We start from the raw sequence: 12,097 nt of genomic DNA on the forward strand, positions 1-12,097 counted from the left end.
TGTTTTAAGAAGAAATGTGGTCTGAGTTTGCATTGGAGTTTGTCACAGTGGAGCTGGGATTTTTACTGAAGCATAATGGCTGGGTTTGAAACCACAGTCCACAGAGATAGAGAGGCATCATGACTCTAGTAAGATGCCTTTATCTGGTTGGATTTGGAAGACAGCATAGATGCATCATTGGTTGTTTATGATATCCTACAGTCCCAAGTATATGCTTGAGTAGAATAAAAAGGATGTCAGGTGCATCAGCTGAAATAAGTCAGTAATGTTTATTTGTATGTTTTATTTACACATTTTATTTACTGATTTATTTATTTTATTTATGTGTTTGTAAATAAATATATTTAGAATATATTATATGATTATTTATACATTATATATAAATTAATATAATATAATATAACATATCTTTATAAATAAATTCTTTTAGTTTTACATTTACTTTTATTTTTGTGTGTGTGTGTATATATATGTATATATATATATATATATATATATATATAGAGAGAGAGAGATAGATAGATAGATATTATATACATTTATTTTTGTTTTTAATTATAATATAATATAAATAAACTATCATTTTTATTTTAATTTTCAATTTATACCAAGAAATTAGTCATTAAACACACTTGATTAACTTTGCTTTGCTTTGTTTGTAAAATGTATTCTAGATCTCTCAACATGACATTATTTCATGCTTGTAAAGCAGTCAGAAACTATAGTCTGTTTCTTTAAGTGGTATTTTTAAGCCATATCAAGGAATTAGAGACTTTATAATAAGAAACCACCTAACAACCACTTAGTCATGTCCTACACCCTAGCAACTGCATGGCACCCACTTATAACATTGTTTTTGCATAGAAAGGAAACATTCAGATTTTCTTCACATCATGTAAAAGTCTAATTAACAGTTTTGTTGTTTGATTTACATTTACATTCGTTAATGAAACCAAAGTGTTGGAAAATTGAATGGATCTTTTGACACTGACATTTTACATTGACATGACGCATTGAGATCTCTGCCCTGTTGTGCTGCTCATAAACGTGAAGGTTAGGACTCGCTGTGCCTTCAAGTCATCTGAAGCTACGTCTGAAGTCTACATTCAGCTGCTAACAGCAGAGTTGTAACCGGAGTGTGTCTGAGTTCAGTGCCAACATATGCCGTTATGTCTAAGCCTGCCATCCCATGTGGGTTTATGTTTGCGATGTCTAGAGGAGCATGCAACCGCTTTGATAAAACCACCTGCTGCTGTTCACTCAGATCATTACTAACAAGCAGTATTTACTTATATTGTCTTTGAGGTCAGATATTAATGACTGGTTATTTTTGCTTATGCATGATACTGTGAGGCAGTGCACAAATTGCCTTTCTCAGAATATTTGGACTGTAGGCTCTGCAATATTTTGGGGTCAGATATGTGCATCATGATCTGTGATTCAGATGCTAATATCCATGAAAAATGAAGATTGGTCCAACAGACTAAATATGAGACTGGCTAGAACTCCATAACCTCAGTGACTGAAACAGTACCCTGAAGATGACCTCCTGCCTCGTGAAAAAGAACATGCACTGGTCTAGAGCCAGTGTTGGGCAATGTGCATGAATGAAATGTTAAAAAAGCAGTATTCACTACCATTAAAAAGTTTGGGGTCTGTAAGATTTTAAAATGCTTTTTAAAGTCTCTTCTGCTCCCCAAGTCTTCATTTATTTGATAAAAAATACAGTAAAAATTGCAATATTGTGAAATATCTTGACATTTTCAAAATACCTGTTTGTATATTTTAAAATGTAATTTATTAATGTGATGCAAAGCTGAATTTTCAGCATTATAATGACAGTCTTTAGTGACACATGATCCTTCAGAAATAAATAACAAAAGGACCACCGGGCTTCACATTTTTTTACATTACACGTGCAGATGCTTTTATCTAAAATGACTAAAACTGCTGCAACAGTGGACAAAGTTTTACATATGATTCACACACATTTGTTCTGATCATACTTTGTGAAGGGAAGCCATTATGTGGTCTTGGTAAAGCTGTTTCTGAATATGGTTTGCAATTCTGGGAACGTAGTTGTGCTCTGAAGTGCATGTGTGTTGATGAACAGACTAAATGTGGACCTTCTGAATAACTGTATGTAATCAGTGGTCTGCACAGTCACTGTGGTGATGAGGCTGGAAGGAGCCTACATACAGTCTATGGCTCCATTTGTATTGTGTGTGTGTGTGTGTGTGTGTGAGTGTGAGGCCTGGAGCCAGACTCTGATATTGCAGCTGCTGAATTAGTCGCACCCCCCTTTCCGTCAAAACAAACAGTCAGATATACTTTCAACACTTACCCTCTATGTTTTCTTTTTGTATTTCTATATACACTGTAATTATTGTTTCTACTTGGTGTTAACAGTCTGTTACAGTTTCTTTTAAAGAAGGTATAACCCTGATTTTTAAAATATGTAAAAAAGAAAATGTCTTTGCGTGTGTGTGTGTGTGATGATTTCTTATCACATTAGCTCTGCAGTGTATCACTATTTGATTCAAGAGTTGAAATATAATTCATCCATAAATTTCCCGCTGGTGTTGTTTGCTGCTCACAGCAGTCTGTCTTTGTCCTTTTGAGGTTCCTTCCCTGCTGTGGTTTATGAGAACCTGACATATCTCCGAATAGAAGTTGAATTTGTGTAGTGGATGGAGTTAGATGTTGTAGGGCTATAGGCTTGTAATGCCCTGGAAGCAAATGGCAGAATTAAACACCCATTTATGAATGGCAGTCAGTTGTAAAAGATTCTTTCTGTGTGCAGATGGTGTAGTTATAACATAAGCTAGCCAGCCACAACATGTCGCCTTAGTACAGATTAAAACTTTGGCCAACTCCATCTGTCTTTACGGACTTCAGATGACACTTTCCTGTTATACTTCAGCTGTGTTTGACAAGTGCATGTGAGTGAGTGCCTGTCTGTGGTGATTTTTGGATTACAAGAGATTCAAGAATTTGTGATGCAGAAGAGGAGTGAAGAGCACAGGTTTCATGTACCCGCTCAAATGAACTGATGTTCAAAATGAATGCCTTGTGCGGGTTTTTAGCAATACTTACTGTTAAGAAAGTGAGTTGTTGACGAAAGGTCAGCTGTTTCCCATAAGTGAGCCTAGAACAACTTTCTTGGAGAGATGAGGCCTGTGACTGATTCGAACTTTTCTCAGCCTTATAAGAGCAGAGATTGTCTTCACAATCTGTAGACCTCAGAGAGCAGGATGTGTTTGGACTGAATTACTAGTGTACTGCAAAGTATCCACTGTGTACTGCTTAGTTATGCATACACACCTAATCTTTCACACATAATGTGTTTTAAAAAAAAAAAAAAGATTATTTTTGCATTTGTTTTTAATTTGAGATTATTATTTTATTTTGAAATGTAGTTATTTCTTATCTTTTTTTTAGTACTTTTAATGTATTTTATGATTTTCAGTGAATGGTGTCCAGCTATAATTGTTTAAATAAGTTATAATTGTTTTTGCATTTGTTTTAAACCTGAGATTAATACTGGATTTATATCGTACCCATTACCACAACTATGATATTGTGTGATTAATTCATTTATAGCCTTTTAAATATGGATTTTTTTTTTTTATTTTAAATTTGAGATTAATATTTGATTTGTAATTTTTTTTATTTCCCAAATATACAATTATTTATTTAGCATTTTCTTTTAATTTGAGATAAATATATTTTAACTTTTCATTCATTTATATCACTCTATACTGTAGTTAATGTATTCTATGATTATCATTAAATCAGTGAATGGGATCCAGTTATCGTAAAAAAAAAAAACAAAAAAAAAAAACTGTGAAATGCATTTCTTATCCTTTACTATAATTAATGTAGTATATGAATAACTCAGTAAATGGTGTCCAGTTATGTATTATATTAAGGCTTTGTTAAATTTGAGATTATCATAAGATTTTTTGCACTTTTTTTGCACATGTATTGTGCAATTTATTTCGTGGATGGGTTCCATTTATCTTGAAAAATACTATTTGTCTTGTTTCAATCTAGTTTTTTGTAAAAAAAAAAAAATATATATATATAATATATTTTGTCAGTACAGTAAGATAAGGCAAGATGTCACTGCTGATTCATTTGCTGTAAAGTTCAAAACAGGCACATTGCTTTTTGGAATACTGTATTGCATAATGCATTGTTCACTGATAATATATTTCATATTTTGGTATAGTAGGTTCTCCAGATATCTTATTAACCATACAGCAAAAACCGTACAAGTGGTCTTATTTCAAACATACACCATGGTGATCAGAAAAGTGCAAAGACTGTTGTCTGGTTTTTGGATGAGACACAGAGTGATGATGAGACATTTTAAAGAAGTCCCAGTAAAGAGCCATTTACAGTCCAGGACGTTGTCTGTCTGGGAAGCCTAGCCTGTAGTGTTTGAGATGGTTAGAGATCCACACCTGACTTCTGTCTGTAAGGTATGTTCGACTGCTTGTTCTCACAGCGCAGTCTGTAGTTCAGCAGTAATTCAAACAAACCTCATGCTGCCAGTGAGCTCTCTGTGCCCTAATAAAGGCAGAAGATGAAGACCAGAACGACTAGAGAATGCAGTCTGACTGAACTCCTCCTCCAGGCTGTGCTGCGACTGCAGGTTAAATGTACCAAAGGGAGTTTTGCTAAGATTTCAGGAATGATTGGACCATTTTACACTGGGATAACTCTTATATTTCCATAAATGGGAACTTTTTTATTGCTTTTGATGACATTAGTCTGAAATGCTAAAGGTAAATTGCGTGATTATTGACTTCTCCTAGAAGAAATCAAACCTAAATTCTATTTAATAAAGCATATTTGTGTCTTCTACACCTACAGTAGATATCTACATGTTTAAAATGCTCTTATAAGTAGCTTCAATGTGGCTCCTGTCCTGGTTTTGAAGCAAGTAGAAAGCTCTTTTATGAAGTTAGTTCACTTAAGGACTTATTTAGTAAGATTTTATGTTAATTAAAAAAATATTGTGTAATATTGCTTGCTGTGTTTGTTTGATTGCTTGGTTTTTATTGTATTTATTGATATTTGTATTTTTGTAATTGAGTTTTTGCCATGAAAATAACCTCCAATAGAGGTATTTATATTTTTTAGATGCTGACATGGCATTAAATAAAATTATACTACTACTCAACATGGCTCACAACATGCGATTTATAAATGTTAAATCTCGAGTGCCTGATGTATTTAATTATTTTATCACACAGCTCTCTCTATATATAGCTAGTAAATTTCACAATTAATTACAAATTAGGAAATGGCAAATAACACATTGAATTAAACATGGAAGTAGAAATGGCTTAAATAGTATTTTCTTGTAAAATGCACTCCAATAATCTTGTTTTATTTACAACTTAATTTTATTTTTAAATTGTAATTCCAGCTTTAGTCACAGTATATTTGTGTAAAGGCACTTTGAAACCATTGCTTAAATTTCCCTTTTCTTAGCTCATGGAGGTCGCCGCTGTGTTTTATTCAACAAACTTTGTTATATCTCATAAAATTCCATTAGGTAAATAAAAATAGACAATGATTTAGACTATAGTTACGAAAAAACTAAAGTAAATAGCATTGTTCATATATAGTCATTTGGTTTTGAATAAAATCTTTTCACAGTTAATATCAGACTTTGACAGATCTGGGAACAGTTTGTGACATTAGCTGTTTCCATCCACCTATTTTTATGTGCATTTTGGAATATCCCATAAAAAAATGCTGAATGGAAATGCCAAGATGGGCATAAAAAATGAAAGTGTTCAACTGACTCGATAAATCATTTATCCGATAAGAAAACATGCACCTAAACTACAATGGAAACACATTTAAAATATAAATACCTCTATTGGTATACACTATCATTGATGCTGATAGTGTTGAAATTATCCAGCCAAGTGAGGATATCTTAGATCATTATTTAGTTTTGTGCAAACTTCATATAGCCAAAATTGTAAATTCTACTTCTTGTTACAGAGCCAGATAAACATAAGTTAGCCAGTCCCCCTTGAGGCATCTCAGCCAATCACATCACATGTTAGCTTATTAAGGGCAGCAATGCTTGGGTGATCCAGTAAGACAGCGGACAGAAAGATGGACGTGTTTGCACGTGCTAACATGGCTGGGCTTTTCTTAAAAACTCAAGTTAAAAAATATGTTAGAGATTTTTTTCAAAATTTGGATAATAAATGTATGTACTTGGGTTAATTATGGAAAACACACTCTTTTGTTGATTTAGTGGTATAACACTGTACCTATTGTATTCTAATTAGTGCTACTTTTCCATCCAGATAACTTTCTAAACTGCATGTTTACCGTGTGCAGTCCTGTTTTGCACAATGTGCATTGTACTGTTAACAGTATTCAAGGTGACCGTTACTTTCAGATGTGCCAGTAAAAGCGGCTGTGTTGTTATTCAGTAAGCTAGCTATAAACATGCTAATAGTTTCCTTTAGCCCCTTCTCATGTCATGACTGAGTTTTCTGTGTTGTTTAGTGAACCCCACAGGACCTTTTCTCTCAGTATGCCTTCTGTGACACTGTCAACTTGTTATAATGCTTTCACACCTAGTTGTGGTGTTTTATTAGGCTGTATTGGCATATGCCTGTTTTGTATCAGTTAACTGGCTTGTTGCATTATGTATGGTTAGTCTTTCATTCTCTCTGTCTGAAGAGATGTTATACTAACAGTGATTTGCTGCAGCATAGTGTGTGGTGGTCTTTCAATTTTCAGTAAGAATTGGCAATTTGAGGCAATGTGATTGATAAAGACCCTTTAAAAGTTAACTTTGTACATGTGAGTGCAGACAAAGGTTTCACATGATCCAGATGCAGCTGGATACAGCAGGAATCAATGCTATATTGTTATTACTGTATTTTATATGTTATATATTATAGACTTATCATTTTTATTAATGGTTTAAATTGACTTATTTTTATGTATTTTTTTTGTAATTGAGTTGTTTTTGTCATTTTTTATTTTTCTGTGTACTATACAGTAGTTTATTTGTTTTGTTTTTGCATGGGCAACGTTTCAAGCCAATTTTTCTGTGTTATTTCATCTAATATTTTTATTTTATTTAATATTTTTTCAGTTAAAGTATTTGTTTTACTGTTTCTGCAACACTGGCAGAAATGTTATGAAACATAGCGACTTAAAACTAAGCAACAATTTTCAAAAAAATTTAAAATGGTTTTGCATTTAAAATTACCAGTCAGTTTGCTCGATTAATTTTTAATGTTAACACCATTAACATTATGCAACATTAACTACATTGTTGCTTATTCAATGCTCTACCACTGTTAAAGGCAGGTCAGACCTAATAAAAGACTTTTAATTAGCAAATCATCTTTGCATCACCAAGTATTTGAGACTCATGTCCTGGATTGCTGACGCGTGTGTGTAAATGTAGCAGCGCTTGTGCCATAAGTACAGGAATCCACCGTGCTCCCACAATCCAATTTTATCATCCAGGCTAATTTCTGCCTGTAATCAGATTACTGCCTGTGAGCTGCTTTAGCACCTCTCTCTCTCTCTCTCTCTCTCTCTCTCTCTTGCATCCTCCCATGTGTTTGCTTTAGCCCTCCAGTTTTGCCTCTGTGCATTTCCATCACATCGAGTCAGTCCGTGGCGATCCCTCTCTCTCTCCTGCTCTTTTATTCTTCTTTCTGAGCCTGTGATCAGGGCTGTCTGTTCTTTTCCTCTTTTTCCTCCGTTTTCTTTCCTTTTCATTCCAACATGTTTCATAACCCGTGGATTACTAACTATCTCAACCACATCACACAGTGCAGTCAAGGTAAGTGTTGAACTCTTGTTGATTTATGGGAATTTGAGTAAAATTGTGTGAAGTTGTTAGATTTATGAATGGATTTGGTTAAATCGTTTTAATATTATGTGATCCCGACATTTTTTTTAATATCTGTATGAAATAGAAATATATTACTCTTTCTCTACTTTTGTTCTCTTGAGAATGAAGATTGATCATTGATCAGAAGTTGTCTGAATTCTTGTGATTAATGATAGTCCTGCCAGACTGATTTGACCACAGTGAGATTGTCTGAATCAGCTGATCACTGTTGCCAAATGGATCGAAGTGGTGTTTAGAAAATCTAAAAGACAATGTCAGTGTCTCTTTGTCAGATGAGATTAGCAGATGCAAAGTGTGCATTTTTTTGTGGAACTTGAGTAAATAATGTGTAAAAGGGATAGTAGTGACAAGCACAATTAAACAACATAAATGAATAAACATGTAATTGCATACATCCATATGCAACCAAAATCAACCATACTTTAACGTGTATATCAGACAATTAATCATAAAGCATAGTCTTTTTCAGGTTATTAGCTTAAGTCTTCTGTGTGAACATTTCATTCTTTTTTAATTTTAAGTAAATATTGTCAAATTAATTTAATTTGCAGCTATATTGTACACTGCCATTCAAAAGTTTAGGTTAAGATAAATAAAATAAGAAAAAGGTTAAATTAATAATTATTAACCAATGTTGCATAAAAAAGTTATATTTTAAGTAAATGCTGTTCTATTGTTCTTTCTATTAATCATTGAATTCTGCACAAAATATATCATAAAATAAAATATTAAGTCAGCATGTTTCTCGATCTGCAAATCGGTATATTAGAATGATTTCTGAAGGATCATGACTGACACTCAAGACTGGAGTAATGTTGCTGAAAATTCAGCATTGCATCACAAAAACAAAAATACATTTTAAAATATATTAAAATAGAAAATGGTCATTTTAAGTTGTAATAATATTTTACTCTACTATTTTTGATAGCAGTAATAACTTTAAATGTCTCAGTCTAAGATGATTTCTGTGTGTTTGTGCTTAATTTTGTGACCCCTAAGCCTTATCTAGGCTACCAAAGTTTCACAATTGCAATGGATTTGAAGTCGAATCTCTGTGCCTGCAGCTGTCACTCTGATTGTATGGTTCATCATGAAATGACCCCAGACTGTATGTCAACACTGTGTCAAAATGGGCTAATGGCAGGACGTGGTTTGCTGTCTACACTTCAGATCATTAAATCTTTCATACAGATATTGCGTAAAAGTGGTTTACTGGATGTTCTGTTTTTCTGTGCTGTGAACTACGTGTGTTTTAAGGAGCATGGACCTTTGAGCAGGGTTTGTTTTTTACCCTGATCTCCCCGACTAGAATTTTTATACTATGCCTTGTTCTTCTCGTCTCCCCTCCGCTCATTTTTTGGCAGTCCGCATCTTGATTCTCAGACAACTCTGGGATGGAAACTTTTCTTCTTCACTCATTCTTACAGTGATCACTCCTCAGCCCAGGTGCTCTGTTTGGAGGGGGTAAATTTATCAGCCAACCCATGCTGGAGGATGTTAAACACAGTAACTCGAACTTGTCCGTACAACAGGGTTAGAAAACATTATGGGTTTAAATGGCCAATACATGAAGTCAAGAAATTTTTGTGGTTGTTGGCAACAGGTTGCATATTTCTGTAGAAATGTTCCATTTCAATTTTTGTCTAAAATAAGTTTATCTTTCCTGAACTTGGGTTGCTTAACATCACTGTAAGCAATATTAAATTACATTTAAGTACACAAAAGTATTCAAGTTGAACTGGAAAAACCCTTCAGAACCCTTCAGCCCATTCACACCAAGAACAAAATCTGTTATTATAACATTAGTGATGATAATGATATGTCTATTATAAGTATGCGCTGCAGTTTTATAGTCTGCTACTTTAAATGCTCAAGATCTTTAAACTTGGGTGGATTCTGATTGGCAATGTTTTTTTAATTGTTATGAAACTGGTTGCAATATTGTTTCGTTATCATGTAGTTGTAATTGTGTGAATTTACATTATATAATCAGACCATTCAAATTATCATTAAAACTTTATAAGTATCATTATAGTTCTTAATGGGAACAGGCCTTTATGGTCCATTTTATTTTTTGTCTTTCGGATAGATTTGGGCAATGCATAACAGAATTTCAGACAGCTATTTCCTTATTGAGTTTTAAAAACAAATGCTCATTTTTAAGAGTTTGTCTTGTTTCTTTTCACAGGCTTTGTTGATGAAGCTTCTGCTAAGATCTACAGCCCTGCACTACTGCAGAAAAGAGCAATAAGGTCAGAATCCAGTCATCTCACAATTTTAAAGACTTGTTTTGTTTTGACCCAACCTTTCTTCTTTTTGTTTTAAAGCTGATCCCATTAGTTTAATTAAATACGGAAATAATCTCTTTATCTTCTTTAATACTTTGCACTAAATGCAGGTAATAAGATGCTATTGAAAATTATTTTTTTTTTTTTTGAAAACTGTGTGGCACTATGGACTTTAGGACATTGATTGTGTGTTGTCATGCACATTTTGAGCTAAATGAAAGGATAGATATTTTGGATACTTTGGTCAGTAACTGTGATTTAAGAATCAATATATTGTGCAGAGTCTTGGCCAATGATAAAGACATTGATGTAGGAGAAGGGGAGGCATAGTCTGCTTTTATCATCACAGACCCAGAGTGTGTATGTGTGGGTGTATGTGTGTTATCTTTTGTTTTTTCCATTGGTTAAACTGTTGAAAGAGAAGAATTTGCTCTTGACATCTTTGTGTTCAAAATAAATCAAAACTTCAGTCATCCTAGTGTACACAATATAGAAAAAAAAGGTTTTAGTCACTTATTAGTGAAAAAAGTCACTTATTAGTAAAATATATAATTTTGTTCATCCATCCATCCATCCATCTTCCGCTTATCCGGGGCCGGGTCGCGGGGGCAGCAGTCTAAGCAGAGAACCCCAGACTTCCCTCTCCCTAGACACTTCCTCCAGCTCTTCTGGGGGGACACCGAGGCGTTCCCAGGCCAGCCGGGAGACATAGTCTCTCCAGCGTGTCCTAGGTCTTCCCCAGGGTCTCCTCCCAGTGGGACGCGCCCGGAACACCTTCCCGGGAAGGCGTCCAGGAGGCATCCGGAACAGATGCCCGAGCCACCTCAGCTGACCCCTCTCGATGTGGAGGAGCAGCGGCTCTACTCTGAGCTCCTCCCGGGTGACTGAGCTTCTCACCCTATCTCTAAGGGATCGCCCAGCCACCCTGCGGAGAAAGCTCATTTCGGCCGCCTGTATCCGGGATCTTGTCCTTTCGGTCATGACCCAAAGCTCATGACCATAGGTGAGAGTAGGAACGTAGATTGACCGGTAAATCGAGAGCTTCGCCTTGCGGCTCAGCTCTTTCTTCACCACGACAGACCAGTACATCGACCGCATTACTGCAGAAGCTGCACCGATCCGTCTGTCAATCTCCCGTTCCATCCTTCCCTCACTCGTGAACAAGACCCCAAGATACTTAAACTCCTCCACTTGAGGCAGGAACTCTCCACCAACCTGAAGTGGGCAAGCCACCCTTTTCCGACTGAGGACCATGGCCTCGGATTTAGAGGTGCTGATTCTCATCCCAGCCGCTTCACACTCGGCTGCAAACCGTCCCAGTGCATGCTGAAGGTCCTGGCTTGATGAGGCCAACACGACAACATCATCCGCAAAGAGCAGAGACGAAATCGTGTTGTCACCAAACCTGACCCCCTCCGGCCCCTGGCTGCGCCTAGAAATTCTGTCCATAAAAATCATGAACAGAACCGGCGACAAAGGGCAGCCCTGCCGGAGTCCAACACGCACCGGGAACAAGTCTGACTTACTGCTGGCAATACGAACCAAGCTCCTGCTCCGGTCGTACAGGGACCGGATAGCCCTTAGCAAAGGGCCCCGGACCCCATACTCCCGGAGCACCCTCCACAGGCCGCCGCGAGGGACACAGTCGAATGCCTTCTCCAAATCCACAAAGCACATGTGGACTGGTTGGGCAAACTCCCATGAACCATCCAGCACCCTGTGGAGGGTATAGAGCTGGTCCAGTGTTCCACGGCCTGGACGAAAACCACACTGTTCCTCCTGAATCCGAGGTTCTACTATCGGCCGGATTCTCCTCTCCAGTACCCTGGCATAGACTTTCCCAGGGAGGCTGAGAAGTGTGATCCCCCTGTAGTTGGAACACACCCTCCGG

At 36.1% G+C, this 12,097-nt stretch overlaps 1 protein-coding gene across 10 annotated transcripts in view; it reads left to right on the forward strand.

Moving 5' to 3' along the window:
- The window catches only part of LOC132154523 (supervillin-like), a 52,469-nt gene that overhangs the window by 664 nt on the left and 39,708 nt on the right, over positions 1-12,097 (forward strand). For 7 of the 10 annotated variants that reach the window (XR_009437165.1, XR_009437166.1, XM_059563101.1 and 4 more), the window contains exons 1-2: positions 7,656-7,846; positions 10,107-10,170. Coding sequence is in view for 7 of the 10 variants with exons in the window: in XM_059563101.1 (XP_059419084.1) it covers positions 7,789-7,846; positions 10,107-10,170 (122 nt within the window). In the remaining 3 variants the exon portion in view is untranslated. Of the gene's footprint in view, positions 1-7,655; positions 7,847-10,106; positions 10,171-12,097 lie in introns of those variants that run through there. The other 3 variants (XM_059563107.1, XM_059563108.1, XM_059563106.1) reach the window with 3 other exon arrangements.

Source organism: Carassius carassius, chromosome 12 (assembly GCF_963082965.1).
Source record: "Carassius carassius chromosome 12, fCarCar2.1, whole genome shotgun sequence".
NCBI lineage: Eukaryota > Metazoa > Chordata > Actinopteri > Cypriniformes > Cyprinidae > Carassius > Carassius carassius.